The sequence below is a fragment of the Ursus arctos genome, unplaced genomic scaffold, assembly GCF_023065955.2.
Source record: "Ursus arctos isolate Adak ecotype North America unplaced genomic scaffold, UrsArc2.0 scaffold_29, whole genome shotgun sequence".
Lineage (NCBI taxonomy): Eukaryota > Metazoa > Chordata > Mammalia > Carnivora > Ursidae > Ursus > Ursus arctos.
In genome coordinates, this window is record NW_026622974.1 from 14247480 (window position 1) to 14274116 (window position 26637).

Sequence of the window (26637 nt, forward strand, 5' to 3'; positions counted from 1 at the left end):
TTGATTGTTTTCTGGTCAGTTAGTGTATCTATTTAGATAAAGGTGATTTCTTCCCTTAAGATCCTTAATTTAATATAAAAAGCAATTGCTAACCTCAGTTATATAAAATGCTATATAAAATATTCTCACTCATTCTTTATAAATTAGTAATTGAACCCATAATATTAAATATGTCATTTTCTCCTGAAAGCCTTAGAGAAATGTATAAAAAGAAAGGATTTGGACAGAATTAAAGAGGAAATATTGTTATTTCATTTGATTTTCCTTTTTTTTTGGTGAGAAATAACACTTCCTAGAATGTATGCCTCTTGAATTTTATTTTCCTTCTAATTTGCTTCAATAAGCAAAGGAACATGTTTTGTGTGAAAATGACCATTTAGCGAATTTCCTCCAGACCACTTCGCAGAAAACATAAAAGGATAACTACGGGGAATTTTTTTTGTAGTATTTTCAGTCTTTCTTTTCTTCTGATTTTTCTGAGATATCTGACTTCCCTACCAAACTTTCTGTTTGACATTCAACTTTGATGATTATGTGGGTGACTTTCAGATTTCTAATTATTCATCAAGTTAGATTTCTACTGCAATCTTCACCTGCACTTCCTTGTGTCACGCACGTTACTGTTAACAGAGCAAGTACTCACCTTTGTCATAGGTGAAACTGACAATACTGCCTTTTATTTTGAATGGCTTCTGGCTTTGCCATAAATTGTGACTTTTTCAACAATTGTTTTTCAATCAAGATGGTTCATTCTCTTTTGTCATAAAATTATCTTTTATCATTGCTAACCTTTTATTAAGAATATTTTTCAGCTTAAATGTTTAACCTTTTTAGGTCTAGAAGTGATTAAGTGGTTTTCCTGAATTGTTTTAAGGGGAGAGAACTGAAACGCCTGTGTTACATTTCTTTTGGAAGGATTAAGACCAGAGATTTAGTTTCTCCACGTTTTATCAGGTTATTTTTGTTTATTTGAGTAATGAGATCTTTGTAAGTTTTTTTCTTCCTTCCTTTTGTCTTGCTCCCTCCTTCCCCTCTTCCTTCCTCCCTCCCTCCCTCTGTAATAGGTAATAGGTAATAGACATTTTATCATAAACAGGTACTATACCACATGTAATAGTTTATCATCAACATAATAAACTGTTTTTTCTTTTTCTTTAAATTATCCTACAGAGATAACATTTGGTTTTTCTCTAGAATATAATCAAATAAGATCACCTCTTCAAACTTAAGATTTCACCTCTCTCTCTCTCTCTCTCTCTCTCTTTTTTTTTTTTTTTGGCTTAAGCTTTCTCTTGACCTTGCATAATTATTGAGGAAGATTGGAACTACAGGGTTTTCAATTTTCTGTTGCAGTTGTCTTCAAAATATGGGAAACTTTCTTTCCTGTCCCCCTTCCCTTGCCTTACATAGGGTTAAAGTATGGAAGAGATTCTTGCTTGCAAACAAACTTACTTGCTTTAAAACAAGCAAACACACACACAAAGAAGACTCATTGCCCCTTGGATCATAATAGATAGAATTATTCTACTAATTCTAATAATTAGTTAAGCTCTGAAGCATATTTGCTGCTTAACAAATAATGGTAGATATTCGGTATCTGACCATACCCTAATCTATGGGGAAACAATGACAATCTGAACGTTTTATGCAAATGGCAAATGTGTTCTTCAGTGTTTTGTTAGCTCAGGATGTCCTTACTACCTCAATTTAAGAGGAATGGCACTGCCATTATTTAGAAGCTCTAATGTAAATTATACTCCGGTTTTAAGATAAGGTCTTGTTAAAATTAACTATTGTATATTAGTTTCTTCTGAGAAGTATTAAACAACAGAATGTCAAAAGAGAGGTAGCTGTGTAAAAATATTTTAAGTGATATCCAGAATAAATGTTATTTCGAGATTAGAAAGTATTATGTGTTGGAAGGAAAAAGATTCATTCTTACGTTTTACTTCACAGAAGTCTCTATCCCAAACTTGTTGAACTCTGAGTAAAGGTCAGCCTGTAGATAGAACTGTATTTAGTAACAATCACATGCCTTTGTGTGGTTGTCTTAACCGCCTGTAAGGCAGTTTTGGTAAAACTAGTGCTCCTCTCAGAACTCTGTCTATAATACTCCCTTTCCTCCCTCCTTGCAGTTTCAATTCTACAACTCCCTGAAAATGACTGATGGCTATTAATAATGTTTAAAAAAAAAAACAACCCAAAAACCATGGGCCCAAAATGGTATCATTTAGAGTCCTCGAACCTGTGCTTAATGCATAATTGATTTGCAGTTTCAACCTCCCCTGGAAACGTAGTCTTGCCTTGTCAGTGAAGAATTTTTCTATCTGTGCCAGTGAGTGCCTCTGGGGTCTTCTCCACCCACCAAACAAAGGGGAGGTAATAATCTGCATGATAAGACACCTGGCTTTTCCCCCTAGAAAGCCACCTCCCCTGGAACAATCCTTTTCTTTTGCTAATAATGTTCTTGCCTCACCCTTCTAGAAAACCTTCCATTTTGTCTAACTCCTTGGAGCTCTCTTGTACTTGCTGGATGGGGTATTGTCTGGTTCATGAATCATTTAATAAAGCCAGCTAAATCTTTAACATTTACTTGATTGAATTTTGTTATTTAACAATAAAGATCCTTAGGAAATGTAATCAGAGTGAGAGGCTTGTGATTTTCTTGTCTCTATTGAATAATTTTCTCTGACCCATGAGAAGAGGACTCAAGGTAGAATGCGTAGAGGAGGACACAGTAAAAGCTGGATGTACTATTTAAATATAAATGCTAAGATTGATGTGTTTGAAACGCATTATACTCTCTAAGCATTGGGGAGATTGTTACTTACTTTAAAGCGTGGGTGAGATTAGACAGACTTTGTTGACGAATGTAAAGGTCACAGCAAGATATATAAGTCTGAAGATGAATTATGTGGAGAGAGTTGGAAACCTCTCTTCTTTAATCCAAGATAAAAAAAAAAAAAAAGCAGGTAATTTAGGCAAAGAAAACAACAAATCCAAATGATAGAAGCAACCAAAAGAATGCACAGGACAGAATGAAGCAGAGAGATAAAACTGGTAAATAAACTGTTTTTTGAATTCTGTTCAAAGAGCCAAAGACAGCCTGAGAAGTCCAGCACATGGAGAACTCAACTCAAGCTGATAAAGCAGGTCATTTACAGTAAATATATGAGAAAAGAAAATGTATGGACTACATTACACAAGTGCAAAAACGTAGTTCTCTTTATTTCGAAGGTGGCATGAAAAGGAAGATCTGTAAATTTGTAAATTCAAAACTGGTGATTCCTTAGGGACCAGAGAGCCGGCAGGTTTTTAGACTTTTTCGAACCAATATTCTAATCTCAGATACGGACATCCTAAGAGAAATTTAATCTCCTGCAGCCAGACCATCTAAATATCAATTTGTCTTATGGACCTTTAGGTGTTTAATATGTTGTGTGCTTTTTTTTTTTTTTTTTTTTTTTTACCTTGACTTTTCCTTAAAAATAGAAAATTGCATTTGGCATGGAAATAAACAACTCACCAGGGACTGGGTTGTCACTTTATCTGGTAGAGTTGAGAGGCTTAACATATTTTACCTGCTCAAATAAAAGCAAGCCTGTATGCTATTCATCCCATTGGGTAAGTTCAGAAAAATAGAGGTGTGTTTTTTCAATCTTTGGCTCATCCATTTCCAGGAAATGTTAGGCGCTCCTGTATTGCATTTGGTGGAAGGGCGGGCCTTTTGCAGGGTATTGTAAGGTCAGGCTAGTCTCACCTCCCAATTTTAGAACCCTTATCCAGGCAGGATCTGATGAGCTCATTCATTCTGAGGTATAATTGAACCAAAGGAAAACTAAAGCAGCCTGGGTTTGCGGAAAGAGCTCTGAAGTCTAGATCATAATCCCGGAAGTGTAATTAACCAGCTCTACCCTGTGCGTTTGTGAATCGTGAACCTCATCCATGAAGGGAGGGAAGTGGGCTAGCCCAGTGGTTCTCAACTGGGGTGACGTTGGCCCAAACATTATTGGTTGTCATAACTGGGGATGCCACTGGCATCTAGTGGGTAGAGGCCTCTAAACATCCTACAATGTACAGGACAGTCTCACACAACGAATTAGCCAGCCTGAAATGTCAGTAGTGCTGGAGTTGAGAGATCCTGGACTAGACCATTTCTTGGCTCCCTTCCAGCTCCTAGAATACTATGACTAATGAAGCTCAGGGCTACCCCTGCCAAGAGCATTTCAGTTCAACCGACAGTGAGTAGGTATCTTCTTTTTGTGCCTTAACTAAGGACTTTTCCCTATTTGATTTGTACAAAGGAGGTAAGTAAGCCTCCATTTATGGGATTTCCCTCATACCATGTAGCCTCTACCCACAACCCTATTTGTTAAAGGGCATGCATTTTCTTTGGTGCTAGTTATTTCAGCAAAGTTATGACTTCCCCATCTTCCTATACATTTAGCCCTCATTCTTGTATTTCCCCAATTGTTAGGTTTCAGGAGAATCAACTAAAAAAGAATTCTTTTTTTTAAAGAGAAATTTTGAACATCAGGCAGTCTGTATGAAAAATGCATGCTGTTGCATGAAGTCCTTCCTGATCCTGGGCCTTATTACATATCTGCAAAATGAGGGCATTGTACAAAATACTTTTGATGGCACCCTCTTGCCCTGAAATTCTGTGTTTATGGTTTTAAATACTATTGGGATATAATAATAAATGTTATTATTAAATAGTTAAATATTATTGGATGATATTCTCATCCTTAGATGACTCGAAAAAGGAAAAGAGGAGCAAGTGTTACTCAGGTCATAACATTTGGAGAGATGGAAAGTCTTGTAATCTACTGTGTAGGTCAAAATCTTAACAAATAGTCCCTGTTCCCTGATATGTGGTCCCATCCCTGCAGTGATATGGTTTCCTGATGTTCGTGATGAATGGTGCTGCTTCCCTCCATGCTCGCTCCTTTCTCTCTACTCCTAGCATTCAACCCTTTAACATTTATGCCTGGTTCTGCAACATGTATGAATGACTCTACTGGAAATTGAGGAGATAGTATCCCTGCCATCATAAAGCTTAGGTTCTAGTGGGTCTACATATTTCGGACATTGGTCTCTGTCTCTTTCTGTTAATCTTAACCTTCTCTGTAACTTTCTGTACTTGCTCATGCTTCCTCATGTCCACTACACACTCAGACTACACATGGCATGGCCCAGTCCTCTGGTCCTCTGATCCTTTAAGGGACCTACCATGACTGCTGGTTACTGTAGTCTTTGATTCTTCTACTTCCTGAAAAGGACAGAAACCTTAAGATAGAATGCAATAGAAAGAACATGGATTCTGTGTGATCCTAGGAACTCTGAACTTCAATTTCAAAAAATGGGGCTACAAATCCCATTTTTTGATGGTACCCTTATTGATACTCATTCATGATTACACAAAGCATTCGTTGCAAAAGGGCTTTAGACACTTGAAAAGGAATACACATTTGAAATGTTTATTATTATCATTTCCTTTAAAATCACTATAATTTTGGAAGAAAGGGTTTGAGTCCTCACTGAAGTGTTACCAAATATGTTCTCCTCCCCACTGTTTTGAGAAATCACAGAAGTCTCTTTTCTATGTTGCTTTTTGACTTCTTCAATACAAGTTGCTCCTCTCTACCAAATACATATTGGGTGGCAACCTAAGACAAGAATTAAACTATGTGTATAAAAAAACATAAAACTTAGCATTTTAACCCTCTAGTGCCCACTGTGATAGATTATGACATAGTTTCTCTTTCTTCTCCCTTGAACACGTCACCATCACAATATCTTCCCAGTGGCATCTGCCTTTGAGGTTTGCTGTTAGACAACTACAAACGCTAAGCCTTAAATAATCCAAAGCCTATCTTGCAAATTGTATTGGAATCATCTAAAAACTTCTTGGGGTGAAGGGGATTTGAAAAAGCTAAGCATATGCTATCTCTTTTCATACTTCACATGTTTGCATTTTTTGGTTCAAATAACGATTTGAAAATAGGTAAGTGTGGCTTTAAGTATGTCTGCTTTTAAAATGCATATCGATTCTTCAGAATTAGGACTGATAAACAAGAAGTTATACCGTATGTTCAAAATTAAGAGACCTACTTAATCTTGGCTTGATCTTGGTGGAATGTAGGTGGTTACCATCTCTTCTTGGTACTTTGGGGTTTCTGTGAAGGTATCTGTAAAATGTTGATATGCCTTTGGCTGAAGGAGTCACTGGGTATGAAATACCTTGTAACTGTTCTTGACTTCATAAACAGGGTATTGTTTTCAACTTGAAAGTGTAGCACAAATGCTATAATTCTGATTTTAAATTGTTATAAGCTTCAGGCAGGAAAGGAAGCTGAAAATAAGTGCTGCATTTGAAAGTAAGTATTGTTCTACCAAAGAGGTAGAAGGAAGAGAGGATGGGGTTAAAGGCTCCAGTAATTTCGCCTGGTGATGCTCTGAGTTTCCAGAGGTACAAATCACTGCCTGGTGTGAAGTGGGGACAGCGGGAGCAAAGAGAAAGTGAATTTTCACCCTTTCCTTCCAAACCACAGGAAAGGGGGTAACTTTAAAATGCCAGGATGGAACAAAAGAGTCTCAGATGTGCAGGCTTTAATGAAAAGAGCCCATGGTGCCTTAAAATGCCCTTTGGTGTTGCAGTGAAAACAGCTTTTGAAGTTAAATAGTTCAACTCCATGGCGGAGCAGAAAGTAGGCTTTTCTAGAGTGGCGAATGCAGCCGATACAGCATAGCACTAATTTTCTGCCGTCTCTGCGAATACTTAATTCTGCAGTATCCCCAGCTCTCTTAATAAACAGAGCTAAATTAATTTATTCACTGCATATTGTCTGCTAAGTTTTCTCTAATGAACAAAGGTATTATTTGCTCCATAAATTCTTGTGTTAAGTTTTTCAAGACATGATATTATAATCAACTAAAATAATCCCTTTTTTAAAATCAAGCGAAGTAAAGCTTATTTTATTTTGAAAAATTTGTCCTAAGTATTTTTATATTGAAAAAAGACAATTCTCGAGTAAGCGAAAAGCAGTTTAAAACATTTTACTAGAAATAACTGTGGTAACATATCTCACTGATGGAAATGTGTATGAGACAATTCTATGACCCCTGTCCTTTTCTCAAAAACTAGAACATTAAAAGATTCATCTATCGGAATGCAAAAGCAGGGTAGATGATGTTCATTTCCAGGGATCATTTAGGATAGAGATCTCCGAAGCAGTATCTACCCACCTCTAGATAATTCATCAGGGTGGTGGTGGGGTGTAGGTCAGACATGATAAAGATTTTATTAATTTTTTTTAAATTTAGATAGGGTTTACAAACTGTTAACTGTGGGCCAGATCTGGTCTACCACCTGTTCCTATAAATAATGTTTTATTGGCACATAACCATGCCTATTCATTATGTATTATCTAAGGCTGTTTTCATGCTACCATGGTAATTGTGACAGAACATATGGTTTGCAAAGCCTACTATATATATATACTAAGTGGACCTTCACAGGAAAAGTTGGCCACCTCCTGACTAAAAATTAAAATTTTAAGCTTTGCTATTTTATATGGGTTTACATCAATGTCCTTTTTAAGTCTGAGTCCTAGATAGTCACAACTTATGTATATTTTAAGTGAGGTTTCCTGGGAAAGTGTCAGCTCTCCAATTTGATGCAGTGAACGGAGAGCCCTCAGCTGGCTATTCCTTAAGCCTTTTATCCTTGATTGAAGTTCATGTGCCCAGTTGGACACATAATTTATCATGTCAACTATTTTTAATTAAAATAATCCACACAAAATGGACAAGTGATTTTATTTTAAAAAATCTCCTGCAAAATAATCTGGATTGAATATACCACCACTAATATAAGAATAAAGAACAAAAAAATGAGGGGGCGCCTGGGCGGCACAGCGGTTAAGCGCCTGCCTTCGACTCAGGGCGTGATCCCGGCGTTCTGGGATCGAGCCCCACATCAGGCTCCTCCGCTGTGGGCCTGCTTCTTCCTCTCCCACTCCCCCTGCTTGTGTTCCCTCTCTCGCTGGCTGTCTCTATCTCTGTCAAATAAATAAATAAAATCTTAAAAAAAAAAAAAAAAAGAACAAAAAAATGGCAGCGATGATATAATACCTATATCTAATATAAGCTTAACAGCCATATTGTTAATTCATTATTCATATTAATATACCTGGCCCTATATTTATAGTTTTACCTTGAGTTTTAACTAATAATTGTATGATGGCATTGTAAGGTATTTACAAAGTAGGCATCCAGGACCTTGCGATGCTGTGCAACTTCAGTCATGTTTAAAGACATGAGGTACTCAATATGATAATATTTAACATTTTGCTGAAGTCAATGATAAATGTCTTTTTTGAGGAATATTCATAAAGGAAAAATGAAAAACCCAATTTAATTGGAAATATATATGTTCTTCCTGCTGCAGAAAACACTGTAAAGTAATACATAGAAAACAATAGAACGATGAACCGAAATTCATTCCTTTGTATCAGATACCATTACAAAGTGCATTGAAAACATCTCTGAATATTTAAAACAGAAAGTAGTGGGCAAATTACATTCTATTGCAGTTTTATTATGCAGTTAGATCCAAATACAGGTTTAAAATAACCTCAGTGCATGGCATTTGTGTTCTAAACATGAAATGTACAATGAGTGACATTTTGGGGACTTAAAAGAGAAATAAATCAGAGAAAATGTATTCTCTAAAGTAAGTGACTTCTTTATATTAAAAGTACAGTTCTATGGGAAAATTGTGAAGGTATAATCTGCTGTAGAATATCTAAAATAATTGTGGGTGTGAGGTTGAAGTTCCATCAACATCCACAGATAAGCTCTGATGACAAAGTAGGTGTAGAAGTGTGTGCACACACACTATACAGAGAGAGGGCCTGTTATATAGCTTACATTTACATATAGTTAAGTTTCCTATTTATAGTGGGAGAAACATGGGGTAAAGATATGTGTGTGTGTGTATCTTTATAATAATGAGACAGAGAAGGACCAAGGATATCTTTGAATCATTTGGAGGTTCTCAAGTTATCTTCTGGCAGGGTATTTTAAAAAGTGACAAAGTTCCAGATGCATTATGACTATCTGGCTTTCCTTGGCACCTGTATATTGAAAAATGTGCTTTTCAACAAGTTTATGATTAAAGAGGAAATTCAAAATCAAATTTCTACCTGGAAGAAAGAAAAAAGGTAATGAAACTATTGTCTATTAGAACTTAATGGAATACAGTCAAAATAGTCCTTGGAAGAAAACTCATGACTCTAAATATGGTTAATGAATAAATACGAGAATAAAAACAAACGAATTAAATATTTGACTTGGAAAATTTAAGAAGAATAAAATATCCTGTGCATAAAGAAAGCAAGGAAAATGAATTTGTAAGAATTGACAAAAGAAAACTGGAAAAATTAAATTGAGGGCAGAACAAAATTTTCAACATGCAAAGGTCAAAAATTTTCTTCCAATACTCCATTTCCCCCCAGGAAACTCCTTTAGGGCCTGGTAAATATGAGAGGGAACTAAGAAAGACATGGCACACTGGCAGCAGGAGATCAAACATAAGAGATAGGCAAAGAAAACTTCCAAGATGATGGTAAAGAGAATCACAGCTTAACGACTTATAAAAAGCATAGAAGACAACTAGCACAGATGGGAACAAGTCCCTCAGGTGACATGTATGTTAAGGCTGTCACCACCAAGAATTCTTTCACCTTTGTACTATATTATCAACCAAAGTGATCCTAGCCAGAATTCTTAGCTCTCTATGGCCTGTCCAAGTGCTGATATGATTCTACTCTCCCCTCCCTGCTGAGCTGCCTGGAATAGCCGGTATCATCTGACCCTACAGAAGTGTCCAGGCTTGACCAACTCCTGAGAGATGGAGGTTGGCTACAGAGAGCATAGAAATATGAAACATTTTCTGTCTTGTTGGTTAGGTCTTCACCCTGCTGGATTCCCCCATCTAGGGAACCCTCTGTTGCCCCTAGATCACTACAGCTTTGGCTTCTGACATCTTCAGAATAAGTTCTTGAACCCTCCAAGAAAAGCTGAAGCCATTGGGGCGCCTGGGTGGCTCAGTCATTGAGTGTCTGCCTTCGGTTCAGGGCGTGATCCCAGGGTCCTGGGATCAAGCCCTGCATCGGGCTCCCTGCTCTGCTGGGAGCCTGCTTCTTCCTCTCCCACTCCCCCTGCTTGTGTTCCCTCTCTCGCTGGCTGTCTATCTCTCTGTCAAATAAATAAATAAATAAAATCTTTAAAAGAAAAGAAAAGAAAAAGAAAAGTTGAAGCCAGAACATTAACCAGGGACTGTTCTGCTCACCTTTTCCTCTCAAATTTTCCTAAGCACTGTCAACTGTCTATAACAATGCTGCCTTTTTCTTACACAGCTAGTCTTTGTGTTTGCTACTCGGTTTTCAGATTAATCACTTTCTGCACTGATGAAGAAATGTAATGAGTTGTTGATAAAATAATGAAACAATCAATTGAGAAATAAAACAAAGTTAGAATATATTTCAATCTAAAAGCCAGCTTTAATAGGCAAATACTAAAAGCGCTCCCTTCAAGTTGCACAGTAACGTGACCATTATTTAATAGTGGTAGGGGCCAATGGAATAAGACAAAAGAAAGGAATTAAAAGTCCGAATACTGGCAAAGAGGAGGTAAATTTATCATACCACTAAGTATTTGATATTTTGGGTGATATACCTGGAGGTTCCAAGAGAATTAACTGAATGACATTTACATCTGTGAGATAACTCGGTAATGTGTCTTGGTAGGAAAACGAAAGCTTTCATGTACTCACATAGAAATACTCCAGAGTTGTTCTTAAATGGGGGAAAAATACAAACAAATAAGATGTAGAATGTTGCAAGTAGGATGCTATTTTTTGTATAATAGTGTGTGCTTGTTGTGTGCATATGTAAATTATTTGTATTTGCTTGATATGTAAAATAAACACTTGCAGCATGAACAAGAAACTTAGTTACTATTCCAAGGCACAGAGGCTTATATAACTCTCATTTCTACAAAAGTAAAGATCTAGAATTATAATTTTCTAACCTTAAATTTTCTGAGTTTTTTAAAGTAAGTTTTGAATCTAGTGCTTAAAAAAAAAAAAAGAAAAGAAAAAAAGACATCTACCAATACAGCAAACACATTCAACGTACACTTTAGAAAGCCAATCAGTGGCTGAAAAATGCATGGTATTGGCAAAATGAATTAAATTTATAGGAAAAATATTAAATGTACAGTTTTAGAGTTGAATTTACTTGCTAAACATAATTTTGAGCAATGTGTATTATTTTGTACTCAATTTCCATTTCACACAAAACCAAATATATTAATTCATTGCTTATGGAGCAGAGAAATAATAGAATACAGTATTGAACTCACAGAAAATGTTATATTCCTGTAAAATTTCAGTCATTAATGCATGAAGCATCTACCATATTACACATTGTATTTGACTCTGAGGCCACGGAGGTGACTAAAGCTGGTTTCATTTTATAAGATTTATGTCCTAAGGGGTTTTACTATAGGATAATCACAAATCAATTTATTTCCTTACATTAAAAGTTTCAGAAATGTAAGAGGTAATATATCTGCAAAAAAGTAGCCCTGTTATATATATATAATATATATATACAGGCCCTATTTTCAGCTTTTCTTTGTGGGCTCAAGACTTCCCACTCTTGGGGCTTTCTTGCCCCAATTCCTGGCCTCATCCTGTGGTTCCTCCTTGCTCAAAGTCTTTGGCATTCATCCACTTTTCAGGTTAAAGACCCACCCTAGGGAAGGCCTCATTCCCTCTCCTGTCTACACAGCACTCCTCTGTGCGGCTCTCCAGTTTCTCTTTGAAGCAGCACGCTGTCTGGCATTGAAGACTGCATGCATTCTCTCTGGACTCACCCTCCCTGATCCCTTGCCCATGCTCAGCCCAACTTGACAACTTACAGTGCCATGAATTAAACCAATGCTTTGGCCTTGCCTCAACGGCCTCCCCTGTCTCCCCCATTTCTTCCACACTGAATCACAAGCCCTCTTAAATTAATTTGTACTGTCACTGTCCTCTTCGAAGAAGACTTTTCTCATCTCATCCGATCACCTTTGGGATGAGCATTCGCCTTCCTTAAACATTTCTCCTCTCAATATTTCAAAAATAACACCTTGACATCCTTTGGGAGACACTGCAGGTGCTTGTTTCGTTCTGCAGAAGAGGCTGGAGGAGAGAGACTGACAGGAATTACTGAAAGAGACAAACAACACACCATGAAAGCAGGTGTCTTGTGAGGGGCCCAAGCACGAGCAGAGGTTTCCTTCTTATGAGTAAAAGATTCTGACATAACGTCTATAATATTTAGACTTAATTCCAAGTGAGCTTGACTTCCGTCCACTAACATGCTCTTTATACCTTTCTTCTTCCCAGGATGGGACAGTTCCTCCCAAGCCTGTTTCTCTCCACCCTTTATATCAGACTAGACTCAGTCCTCCTGCTCAGTCCCTGCCGTCTCCTCAGACGCTCTCACATGCTGACTGTCTTACCCCAGGACCCTTCAGTCATTTGTCCTTCTCACTGAGGGATGAACAGGAGAATTCTCACACCCTGTTTAGCGGCAACACATATAATAAGGTGAGAATTCCCTGCTGAGGTGGGAATTGTTCTGTGCTGGGAAACTTCTTTATGCTTAACTTCTAAAACTTCAGCATAGAGGAAACATATATATTAAGAATATCAAATATTTGTGTTAAAGCCCGTGACCTTACAAAAAGATAATAATTAACCTTGAGAAGTTATTCAATATTTATTTTTGCTTTCAAAGTCGTTTTCCGATTTGCATTCCTCATTGTTTCATGTTCTAACCCCAAGGTGGAAATCCCAAGAAATTTTCCGAAACCTTACAAGATAGCATTATTAATTTATCTTCTAGTCTCAGTTCAATGTTGTTTAAAGAGCTTCTTTAAATTATAGTGCCTTAGTGAGGAGACACTTACTGTTGCAGTCAATGAGCAAAGAAATACTTAAAATTTCTACAAATATCTGTAAAATAATATTAACATCTCATTTTGTTTTATTTTATTTTTCATTTGAGTATAGTTGGCACAATGTTACATTAGCTTCAGGTGTGCAAACATAGTGATTCAACAAGTTTATACCTTATGCTATTAACATTTTATTTTAAAATGTGTGTATCTGCCTCATAATGTATAGTGATGGGATATGAAAAACGAGGTGTTCATTACCCTAAAGAAAACATATATATTGTATATATTTTATATATGCTATATATTTTATGTATTAAATATTTTAATATATTAATATTTTTATTATATTTTACATTTATAATATAATTTTATATAATTATTTAAACATTTTAATATATTATATATTTTATATTTATATAAATTATATATACTTTTATATTTTAAATATATATATTTTAAATGAAAAAGTATTTATAGTTGGCTTTGGAATGCAATCATAAATGTTCTATTAGAAGCAAGCAGTTAATAATACCGCATAAGACTTATGTACAAGTGCCCCTTGTTCTTCTGAACATTACCATAAGGTCATCCTGGCTATTACAGACTCTCAGGTTCTGAAAAATTCACAAAAGAATTGATTAGTAAAACTCAACCTGCAATTAATTTTTTTAACTCAAAATCTAGTTTAAAAACATTTATTTTGCAAATTCTCTATATCTAATGCACTACACCTCTGTACTTGGAAACCGATGAAGGCCAGAATCAGTATGTTCCAGAATGTAGTTGTACAATATCCCTTAGGCCCTGAAATTGTTTTTTTGTTTTTTTTTTTGAGGAAATGCTCATAAACTCAGTCTAAAGACAGTCATCTAAAAAGTGAACATTATTATATAAAGAATATTTTAGTTTTCATATTTAATAGCATCTATCATGACTGAATGATCAACCCTGAATTAAACCTATAAACTATCCATTTTCTGCAAACAGAGTGTTTTTGGGCAAAGTTCAGGATGACATTTTTATGACTTCTGTTTCTTATTCTTGGTTTAGAAAAAAGCATTTCAGGGAAAGTATAATATTTAAATAATTTTATATAATTTGAAATTCTTCCTGATTTAATCCTTGCCAACATATATGAAATCCATTTAGCTATTAAATAGAGTTAATGATTCTGAAAATAACATGACTATATTCTTATAAATTGTCATCAATGAGAGGATTATAATTGTGTTTTATAAATATTAATTGCATCAAGTATCTTATAATATTTTGGTGGTGTTTTCTAGAACCATTCAGCATTCACAGAGGTTGAAGGATAGAGTCAGTATTTCATCCATATTTTAATCTGTACTTGGTCAGGCTGTGGAGAACAATATATAAAAGTGATTTGAGGTTGGACAACTATTTTCAGTTTACACACTCTTCCTAATAGATTTTGTCTTTCAGAGTCTAAGATTTATTGATACTGAATAAAGAACATTCACATCAGAAATAATAATAATAGTAATGTAAGACAGTATTTCTTAATGGAAGATTCAGAACACTCAATAGTCTTGTACTTAAACTGCTCCCTTTAAAATATACAGATTACCCAATTTGATATCTATGTCTACAAAACTTGTGTTATAAATATAGGCCAGTAGCACACTGGGTTTCAAGAGTTGTCTTTTTTTATTTGAAATAACTTCTTCTGTGGAATTGTAAAACATAACCTCCCATCTAAATTAACTTCTCTCCAATACCCTAACGTCATTGCCAGACCTGCTTTACCGCTTTACCTACTAGGCTCATCTCTAAATTCAAATCTTCCCATAATTCCCCCTTGAGAGCCACACTGAACTTGACTTAACTATCTTTGATGGTCCCTCATTAACTGGGGTTACAGAAGGTGTTTAACAGGGTTTATTATTCTTCCGTTGAGTCTGTAGTGTGTGCTCTTTTCTTCTGAATCTTCATTAGACTCTGTGTATTCTACATGTTTCTAATCCCTACCCTCTTCTCTTACTTTCAAGATAGAGCTCTATCATATGATGTCATATCATACATGTTGATGCTCAGGTATTTTCCTTTCCATCTTTAATAAATCAGGAGATCCTTTTTTTTCTCCAGGTCTCATGAAGGGAGTCATTACTATTATTTCTTTCTTTAATCCTTCAAGGTAATATAGCCCTATGGTTAAGAGCATGATGTCTCTAGACAGTCGGTCTAAGTTCATTTCCTGACCCCGCTCCTTCCAGATGGTGATGTTGGATAAGTCATTTAGGCTCTGCATGCCTCCATTATTCACCTGTAAAAGGAGGATGACAATAGTACACACCTTACTAGAGTATTATGAGATTAGGATGTAGTAATATGTACAGAGCACTTAGAATAGTGCCTGGAAGATTACAAGAACCGTATAAGAGTTAGATCTTATTATTAATAAGCCTTTCTGGAGTGCCATTCCCAGCATTCTTTTGAATCATTTTTCCTTTTTGTGTTGGACCCCTTCTCTTTGCAGAAATCTCAAAAAGAAGAAAGAAGGAAAAGATGAACTCATCTCCATCCTTTTCCTTGATAGTGCTGCAAGCCTAGTAATTTCGAGACTTTCTTTCTCTCAAAGTGATCAATAGCCATTATCTCCATTCTCCCTCTATAAATTCATGCTTTAACCCATTCTTGAAAGCATTCTGTCTGTTTGCCTCAACCACTCTATCAAGATTGCTCTCTCGGCGTAAACTGCTTGTCAGCAAACTCAGCTGAATTTCCTCAGTCCTCTGTCTCTTTTGTCCATTGCAGCAACTGACACAGTTGATCATGCACTCTTGAATCTCCCTCCTCACCCTGCTCTTGGGATGGTATGTACATTCTGACTCCCTGACTGTTCCTTCTTTGTTTTCTTTGTGGACACTTCTTCCTCTACCTCTTCTCTCTAACTGCCTCCGTTCAGATGCTCACCCACTCACAGACTTCTGTGATTACTTTAGTACTGATAATTCTCAAATCCACATTTCCAATTCTGTTTGTCCTCCGAGGTTGAGTTTTATATCTTCAGCTGCTCACTTGTCAGTTCCCCTAGGATGTCATGTTGTCACCTCAAACTCATCATTCATTTTGCCTCGAACTAGTTATGTTCCGGCTTCCCTACCTCTGTCATTAATACCACAGTTCTCAGTCCTCAGACTCAAACTTGATTAGGTAGGATGCTTTTTCTGCTTTGTCCTCATAGCTAGTCATTCATCAAGTTGAATAGATTCTTCCTTTCTTACGCCTGTCATGTTGTTATCTCTCACTACTCTTTATTATTATTCTACTTTACTTAAACCAATCGACTTATTTTCCTCTAGGCATGCCTGGGGAATTTCTCACTGTTTAACTTGCTCATGCATTCTCCTCATATAAAATACCTTTCTGCTTTTCACCTTCCTTATGCAAAGCAAACCATTCTCATCCTTTATGACCTAGTCAAATTATCTCGGCTCCTCTGTGAAGTTTTCCCATTCATCAACATTCAAAGTGATGTTTTCCCCTTCTAATTTATATAATCCTTGCCTGTGCCAAGGTATCTCATGCATATTACAGGTTATCTTGTATGTGTTCGTTGTGATTGTCCTAGTGTCCATCTAGGGTGTGACATGCTTAATATGATATTTTTCACATTGTAGGTATAGCAATAAATATGTGTCCATGATGAACAAACCCTAAAATGACCCAGATTGTTCACTAGGAGCCCACAATGCTTGAATATTTAGGATTATTTCCATTTTAAGTAGAAACTACTTAGAGTCAATTTATGGATTTATCAGTACATTGAATAGAATTTTCCGTCAGTTGAGAATCTCCCTTTTTCTGGGGATGCATGTAGTTTCCAGCAAGCTTATGGAGTGCTTCAGCATAGGAGCATAGGTGGGGTGGGGACGGGGAGGCAGTAGGCATCCGATCTTTCTTTGCTGTATGTGGACTCTGGGATCCACCAGGGTATCCTCAGTCCTATCTGGTATATGACCATCAATCATATACTACCCTGCTGCATTCTTCTTTCTTCCCCTGCATGGCATGCCCTGATTGGCTCTAGGTTAGCTATTTCTGAGCCCCTTGAGCCTATATGCGAAAACACAGTCACCTGCACGCTGGGAGCAGATCAATTTTTGTGAGACCCTCTCAGAGTCATCCACTGAGATACCCTACATATCCTTCATCACTCTTCTTTTCCTGCCGCCTCATTTGTAGAAAGCTCTAGGAGTCCATCCTTACGAATTTGCCTACCCACTAAAATGTATTTGTAACCCCAAAATCAATACTCACTGCACTTTTGTGATCATTTGCGGACATATGAAGAATAGTGAAAAATGTGATTGGCCCGTGTACGTGTTCCCAGCTGAGGTGAACAAGGTGGTGTTCTGCCTTCTTGTTTGAACTCTTCATGCTGTAAGCAATCATTCTTGTCACGGTCTGTCTAGTACCACATGCTTTGAATTTCTTTGCTTTTTCTTGGTGATTTCACTATTTAAAATGGCCTCTTCAGCATGTCTGGTGCTCTAAACACAAGAAGGCCACAATGTACCTCACAGAGAAAATTTACATGTCAGGTAAGCTTCCTTTAAACATGAGTTGCAGTGCTGTTGGCTGTAGGTTCAATGTTAATGGACCAATGATATACATTGAATAAGGTGTCTTTAAACAGAAAGGCACATTAAACAAGACTATGTATGATTGACGGATGAAAAGGTAATTGGACTTGCAGGAAGTTAGTCTTACATTTCGTCCTGGAGCACCGGTTCAGCACTCGCTAACTCCGTGTTTGCAGAGACGTTATAGAACATAACTACTGTGAATAAGGAGAATCACTGTACCTTTGTTTTGGTTTGGTAAGAAGAGGATTCATATACAAGTAGTTAATTTGGGAGGTGGCTCCAGGAAACACCAGTGAAGGAAGTAGGGAACTGGAAAAGATGTGTAATAAGGGGTATATCATGAAGCAAGTTACCAGATGGGAAATTACAGCTTGAGTTTACTGGGAAATTCTAGGAGACAATGTGGACAAGTCTGAGTTAAGCAATCTGGGGTGGGGGCGGGGAATCCTGCTAGTCTTTGTTTGAGGGCTGTGCTGGGGGAGAGGAGCATTCCTCCCCAGAAGGAGCCCTCAGGCAAAGAGAAGCCTGGTGACATTCACAGGCTGGTAGTAACATGTCAAGACCTGAGATGACAGAGGCAGGACAGTAATTTGTATTATGTATATTCACAACTTTTATGTTTATGATCTAAATTTGAGGTTTAGGATCCTGCAAATCAAAACTTTGGCTAGCAGAACGTGATAATTTTCTTTATTTTGGACATATTTTGCCCCGGGCCATGTATAATGGCTGAAACAATAAAGGGTACAGAGGAATTTTAGGTCTGGGTGTGTGTGTTGGGAGGGGGGCTTACTATCTTAAAATAGTCTGTCATCCAGAGTCATTCTGATAGTAGAAGGATGTTAGGGTTTGAAGCTGATGGCCAAGAAAGAATTCTTGAGACACCTTAGGTGCAAAAAGGTGGTTTTATTAAAGCACGGGGATAGGGCCTGTGAGCAGAAAGAACAGCACTGGGGTCATGAGGAGTGGCCCATTATATACTTTCAAGTCAGGAAGGGGTTACAGATAGTGTAAGTCTCTAAGGACTTTTGGAAGCAAGGTTTCCAGGACCTTGAGGGGGTTAGCTATTGTTAGGAAAAGGTCACTTATTATTGTCTAATAAAACTTTAGTCATGAGGCCCTTCAGATGTATATGGGTGGGTCATATGCTTGGGGGATGATTGCCAACATGTATCTTGGGGGAGGGGGGTAGAGATAAAGGAAGTTTCCAAAGGAATTTTTATACATTAAAGTAGGCTCCCAGAATCCTAGGGGTCAGGCTAAGATTGCTTTTTGCCCTTAGCAAAGTATTAACATGGAGGCAGCTGAGTTCCTAGAGGAATGTCACTCTGCCTGTTTCAAGGACTTGTCAATGGGCTGTAAGTAGTAAGGAAATTTAGTAATTTATCTTCTGCCTTTGTTTCCCACATCAATTTTACCAATTCCCCCCCCCCCCATTTTGTAATTCATATAGAAACGTTTATCTTCTTGTACCATGCACAACACACCTGTCAGTGTCTAGGTCAAAGCCTAATGGATCCACCCTCTGTTTTTGAGAATTCAATTCATTTGGAAAGATTCCTTTTCCTAAGCACCACTCAGATGTTGCCACAGGAGTCTCAATGACTTACTGTCTTGGCAACGGGTAAGGACACTAACCTGCATGTAACATGCAGAAGTGAAAGTTGATCACCCTTCATGACCTTTTTTCTTTTCTGCAGCCTCTGCCTCATTTCTTCTGTCTCACACTCCCATCAGCTCTGAGGCACAGCTGTCTTTTTAAGTCAAACCCGAATTCCAGTTCTTCTGGCTTACTTTCGCTTTCCCACTGAAGCGTTCAGCTTTCTGTACTTTCTCCTCTTCTCTTATCCCAGCTACATTTTCTACCTTGTATTTAGCACAACCACAGGCCAGGTGGACAGGACGTTCTCTCTTACCGCTGTCTCCCCTGAGTCTCTACTCTGCCCGACTTACACCAGCAGCAAACAAGAAAAACGCAGGGCAGGCCTATGAATCGGACCTTAGAGGAGGGAGAAGTAAGCCTTCACAGTCAGGACTGACTTCTGATGTGCTGGCAGGAGCGAGGCAGGGATTTCCTACTCAGGAAGGCTCTATTTACAGTGAAAGCTTGTGAGGTTTTATGCGTAAGAACAGCATCTTTATAGACAGAGAGACAGCGTTGAAGCCCCAGGAGAACATTGACAGCCATTCTGAGGACATCTTTTCTTTCAGTTTTCAAAAAAATTGCATACTTCAGAGGCCTTGTTTGTGACTGTGCAGCCATTTTTATTTCACTTTCGGTTTCTAAAGTGCACTATCCTTGTGCCTTGTTTGCAGCCATTTACCATTTTCTTTTATTTCTAGTCTGCTCTGTCTCATCCAAGCGATAAGCATGGTCCATTTCTTTACATAGGAATCCTCCTGTTGGCTCCACTGCTCTTACATTCTATTGTATATTTTCTATGCAAGCGTTGGGGCTAGCTGGCTTGTTCTAACATGTTCAATTTAAGTATTATCTCTGGAGTAGACCCTTGCAAAATAGCTTTCACCCATGAGCGGGAGAGAGTTAGTTATCTCTCACCTCCATTCTTCCTGCCTAGAATCCTCCAGCCCAGATCACTCCCATTTGCAGGTCCCAGGCTATAATCATGATGACTGGAGGTCAAGGCAAGACTTTAAAGTCTTCCATGGAGAGAGGAAAATGTATATTCCCTGTGTCAGACAACCTGTGTTCTGATCTGTCCTGGACATTTTTGTAAAAGTGTATCATTAAGTGTTTTTCCATTGTTTTGGGGAAACAATTTTTACTTTTAAAAATCGTTTTTTTGAAAACAAATATTTTATAGATCTACCAATGTAACAAACCGCTTGTTAATACCTATTTTTATTATTATACAATTTCAATTATTTCTGTGCCCCTTGTCATTATTAGTGTTAGGTTGATCAGTAAGTAGACTTGTAGTTACTTTACCCAAAGTGAAATGCAACAAAAGTTCATCTGCAGGCTCTATTGCTGAATTAATTTTGTCAAATAAATAAATAGTTTTATGTCCATGTTTAGAAAAGTAATCCAAACTCCTGCTTTAGTTTCCTTATTTATAAAATAGCAATAAAAATAGAATCTTTAGGTGTGCCTGGCTGGCTCAGTTGGTAGAGTCTGAAGCCGTTGATCTCCGGGTCCTGAGCTCGAGCCCCACTTGGGTGTGGAGATTGCTTAAGGAAATTAAAAAAAAAAAAAAAAAAAAAACGTTAAAAAAAGTAGAATCTCAATCACAGGAGTTTTACCAAGATCAAGCGGTACATGTAAGTGAAACTCTCACGTTCCAACTTAAGTACCCGTTTTTATATATTTTTCAGCATGCTACCTCTTTGTAGAATTTTGGTGCTGGAGTGAAAAAGCAGTGCATTATTATTTTGTGTACATATAATTTAATTTATAGAAATGATATTGTTAACACACACTTCACTCTTTTTCTGTGGACTTCTTTTTCCTCTGCAGTGGTAGGATATTGCACTTGGTTCTAAAACTTTTACTTTAGGATCAAAACTGGGCTCATTTCATGAGAATTACATGGGGAACTTTAGAAAAATGCAGATTCCTGAGACTCACTTAAAACTCCTAAACTTATAACTTTCACTGGACTGGATGATCTTAGAAGTTTTTACCTCCTCTGGGCCCCTGGGTGGTTAAGCATCTGCCTTTGGCTGGATCCCAGGACCCTGGGATCCAGCCCCAGGTTCCTAGGGTCAAGCTCCCCCCCCCCCCCATGGCTTAGGCTCTCTGCTCAGCAGGGAGTCTCTTTCTCCCTTTCCCTCGGCCCCTCTGCCCACTTGTGCACTCTCTCTCTCTCTCTCAAATAAATAAACAAAATCTTAAAAAAAAAGTTTTTACCTCTTTGAAGCTTTCCCATTGGTGGCAAATGTTTCCGCTTTTGTCTTTTAAATTCTGTAATGATTCACCAAGAAAATAAACTTTATTACAAAAAATAAATTAACAAAGAAAACTATACTGATATTAAAAAGTGCTTGATTATAATTGGTGATTTCTCATATAAACTTTTTCAAGTAAAAGGAAACACCAGTATTAAATGGTATATATACTACCTTAGGTCACAGGGTTTTTTTTTTGTTTGTTTGTTTTTTGTTTTTTCCTTAATTAGACAAAGTCATAAAATGTTAGGTTGAGTTCTCAATCAAAACTACTCCCATGTGTTTGTAACATTTACAATTGGGCTGAGTGTTTATATATCCAGTATTCATGTACTTACTGAATCGGAAAGTACATTTTTTTTCCAGTACACTACTTCAATTATTAAAAGTCATTTCTCTTTGAAAAAGTACCAAAGCTGCCAACATGTACTTTTTAATGATTTACTTTTTAAGAAATTAAAGTGCCTTTTTCATAAAATGAGATTTTAGAATATACTAATCCTTTATATTAGAATTATGTTTTTGCTAAGAAAGCTGAAACATTTAACTTGAAATGTATCTTATCTTTATGATACGTCAACAGAGTATTTACTGATGGGTTTTTATTAGCCTCTTTCCAAGCAGCTGCTCTTGAGATTATAGATTAAGAATAAAGAGGACATATAACTTGTCTGCAATGACAAAGTGAGAGGAAAGTGAGCACAATGGAGATATTTTCAGTCCAATTCTGTCCATTATTTGTCTTTTCCAGGTAAAGGATCATTCCACTTATAATAAGCCAAGGGCAAGACGTCTGTTAGAATAGTGAGAGAACCTTTTTAGCCATATGTATGATGAAAGAGAAATACACAGTTTAGGGACTACGAGGAGGAAAACAACTAAATGTAATAGCGAATTTATTGGGAGATTTGAGGTCTATTGCCTTTTGTTTTCACATCATGGAGTATTAGGGGTTGGCAATGGACTCTGGAACCTCTGATGAAGTTTCCTGGTGGTGAGGTAACTGGGTGAGTGAGCTAGGAAGACAGAAGAAAGGAAGGACACTTATATCAGGATCAGTAGGTAGGAGACTTTCCACCATAAACTGGCTTAAGCCTGTTCCTAGGTCATGAGCATGTGTCCTTTAAACCTTTGGATAGCTCACCCTATAAAGGTTGGCTTTTCTCACTTTGTTTTTCTCCATTTGTTCTCTTATTTATTTTCAAATTCAGTCCATTTGTAAAGTTTTTATTGTTTTCATTATTAAGGATATCTTAACTGGTAGTATCACTGTATGGCTACTCAGAAAATTGACTCTCTATACAGAAATGCACTAAATGAATTAAATTTTTAATATTATAGGCATGTGTTAAACGTTTTAGTAGCTCATCTGAAAGGAGAATTTTTTTTTGAGGTTTCTTCTGATATTTTAACAGAGATTAATCAACAGAAGTTACAGCAGATCGTGATTTAGCTGGACAAGGGAAAATCTAAAGCATTCTAACCTTCACTTACTGGTTCAAAGGCTGAGGGGGCTTTGAAATAAAAAATTTGTTTTTCTAATGTAAGCTGTAAATATTTAGATCTAAAGATGTGAAAAATCTTTTACAGATGTATTTCAAGAATAAAGCAGCACTCCTTTGAGATAAGCGGTTTACAATTGCGCATAGCTTCAAAATGAGAAAATGAACACTAAGTTAAGTGATTTGGTTCAAGGTTACAAAAACCTTGTCTAACGAATAGCCCAATTCCCTATCAGTAACGAGGAGCATTTAACTTGAAATGTATCTTATCTTTATGATACGTCATAATTCCAATGTGAAGTCTTGGAACCCGGGAGTCTGGAAGTTGATACATTATTTATTTATTTATTTCACAAAGATTTACTAAGTATCCCTTAGGTATCTCTGCTGGCCTTGCTTTGAAATCAAGCACACAGAAATGTAAGGGGCCTTGGCCAACTATGTTCTTCTCTACTTGGGAAAAGCAGAAATTAAATATGCAAAAAAATCCATTACTTAATGGTAATTGTGGCAACTGCAACATAGAAGACAACTGAGTGGTTATGAGTTATCTGTTATAGAAGTCCTGATCTAGTCTGATGAATCAGGAAGGACTTCAGGAGGCCTGATGTCTGAACCGAGGTCTAAAAAGAAGCAGTCTGGGGGCCTGCTGGCCACTCCAGTGAGAGGGAATAGCAGCAGGAAGCTTGTCAGGCAGGAAAGAAAAGGGACAGGACAAGCACAAGAAAATGAAAGCAGGCCAGAGCATTGAAGAAACAAGTGGGACCAGGAACTACCATTTGAAGTTAGCAAGAAGACTGCCAGACAGCTTCTGCATTCCTGGGGGCCCTGGGTTAGCAGAATTTGTGAGAAGAAAGCAGGGTGTGAGTTGAGAGGGTCATGGAAATTTAGAAGAAAGAAATTTAGAAGAAGAAGTTTCTAAGAAAGAAATTCATATTTGGAAAAAAGTAGGCAAACATTCCACTTTATTTTTATTTTATTATTTTTTAAATTTAATTTTTAAAATTTATTTTTTAAATTCTGGTATAATTAACACACAGTGTTATATTAGTTTCTGGTGTACAATATAGTGACTCAGCAATTCTATACACTACTCAATGCTCATCATGATAAGTGAACTCTTAATCTCCTTCATCTAGTTCACCCGTCCCCCACCCACCTCCAGTCCAGCGACCACCAGTTCTCTAATTTTTAGTCTGTTTTTTTTTGTTTATCTCTTTTTTTCTGTGTTTTGTGTCTTAAATTCGACGCATGAGTGAAGTCATATGGTATTTGTCTTTCTCTGACTAATTTCACTTAGAATTATACCCTCTAGATCCAACCATGTTGTCGCAAGTAACATGCCACTTACTTTACAGACAGCATTTGATTTACATTTCAAAACAGTCAGAAAGTAGGTTTTAATCCCTTTATTTCACATACAAAGAAACTGAGGCTCAGAGAGTGTAAATAATGTGTACATGATTCCAGCAAACTAGCTTCAAAGCTGGTACTTAAAATCAAAGAAATAGCATCACCACCTCCCAGAATCATAGACTTCTGTCCAAACAACAAGGCCTTATAGCTAAGGAGTGGAACTAACCACTGAGGTCGTCCGACTTCCTTCAGTCGACAGATGAGGAACTGGAGACTAATGATGTGAAGTGACACACCGAAGGGCACGGTGTTAGTTCCTGGAAGAGCCTAAGTTTATCATGAAGTCCACAGTGCTCTTCACCTTGCAACCCCAGGCTGCAGCCATTTTGTGCAGCCACGGTTCCAAAGGTTAGTGGCTAAGAGAACCGCTGTACCTCTAACACTTCGTCAGACTGGGGCAGCCACATTTACTGGAAGAAGTCATCTTGAATGTTGGACTCAAAACTTCCTTTTCTCCTCTTCATTAATAATATCTGTTTTTGCTCCATCGACATAATTAGAAATCCTTCTGTGTGAATAAAGCAAGGTAATTTATTTCCTATCATCACAGAGATAAACCACCTGGCTCTTAATTCCAAAACTTTTCTGACAACTTTGGGAGTTCATGGGAATCAGGTAACTGTTCAGGTACTGTAGAATAGAAAACCTTTGAGGTGGGTGGACTAGGAGAAAAAGCCAACTCAAAATTGGTTTTTAATGTTTTTAGATTTTTCAGGAAACTGGAACAGGGGCGCTATTTGCCTATGCCAAATTGTTTTCAGAATGGATGAATTTGTGTAATATGTTCATAAAGAACATTCTGTTCAAAATGGGTAAATGCAAATTAATTGGGCTTTTAACATTAAAAAATGAATGCCGGTGAGTAGATATTTTAAGAGAAGCGGTTCTGAAAACTGAAGTATCAATCATATTTAGTTAGGTTCTCCACTAGAGGGCAAAAAGAACATTTCAACACAATAGATGCTTTAATGACAGGCTGGCATTTGAAACCAGGCATGTTTCAGGTTATCTAATTGCCAGTCATCATTCTTAAAATGTACTTAATGTAATCACAAACAGTTGACTTTTAAATTTCTTCCAGGAAACCGAGAACAATCAATTTTTATATCTCTGTCCCTGAGCTCATTTGTTGCCATCTAGCTGAAATTTTTCATTATAACACTTTTAATAAAATCATCTTAGAAATTACAAATTTGCTAATTGGAAAGAGATGTGCAGTAGGAGGCCGGCTGGATGGCATTTTTAGTGAAGAAAAGTATACTTGGAGAAAGATGACTTTTAAAGCTCTTGTAAAATAACATGCTGGCCCCTTAGAATTTATTGCCCATGCTTGTGTTTTTACAGGCATAAAGAAAATAAACTGCCATCAGTTTGCACCTTGTTCAGATGGAGGCACAAAGGAAAAAATGAGCTTGTATCTCAAAGCAATTAGCCACCACCTGTAACTTCCCTAGTGCATGGTATCTAGATCAGGTTCTTTGGAAGCAGAGCCTGAGACAAGGGTTCAGCTGTTTGTGATTTATTGAGGGCGTGCTCTTCAGAAAAACTTTCTGTAAGAGCAGGAGTGAACACTAATTGAAGGGGGCAAAGAGCAGAGCAAACGTGTTCCCAGGTAGCAATCATCCTTGTTCTAATTCACAGGGAGAGGGGAACATAAGTTGCAAAGTTATCCACCCTTGAGGAAAAGGTGCTGACCTTTGGTACCCCCTGTCAGTCAGTCTTTGGTTGTGGGCCATGATGTTGGAGAGTGTCAAGAAACCAGCATCAGGAAGCTCTCCTCAGCTGAGGGTGATGGTGTGTAGAACGAGGCATCTGTCGGCGCAGAGATATAATAAAAACCCTGATGGAGGCATTCATCTTTGTAAATTGAGTCTATATATATATATATATATATATATGTTTACCTTTGAGCACAGTTGTTTGTCTAAACATCCTTTAATGCTGTGACTTATTTTTTTTAAATGTCTTTTGTATGAGATTGAGCCACATCAAGTCACCATTATCCAACAGTTATTATTCAAGTTATTCAGTGGTTCTTGACCTACAAAAACATCAGTTTTATCAGTTTTATATAGTTCAGCCGACTTGTTTGTCTCATTGCTTTATTTTGTTATCCTTTTACTTATTCAGTGTAACAAAAGCCATATATACCATGTGGTATTTACATAGTGAAGGAG

At 37.2% G+C, this 26637-nt stretch overlaps 1 protein-coding gene across 24 annotated transcripts in view; it reads left to right on the forward strand.

Annotated features, from left to right (window-relative positions):
• Positions 1-26637, forward strand: part of MLIP (muscular LMNA interacting protein) — a 240849-nt gene that overhangs the window by 193662 nt on the left and 20550 nt on the right. For 15 of the 24 annotated variants that reach the window (XM_057303877.1, XM_048219726.2, XM_048219725.2 and 12 more), the window contains one exon: positions 12464-12667. The exons of the other annotated variants lie outside the window; for them this stretch is intronic. In XM_057303877.1, coding sequence (XP_057159860.1) covers positions 12464-12667 — 204 coding nt within the window. The remainder of the gene's footprint in view (positions 1-12463; positions 12668-26637) is intronic. 24 annotated transcript variants of the gene reach the window in all.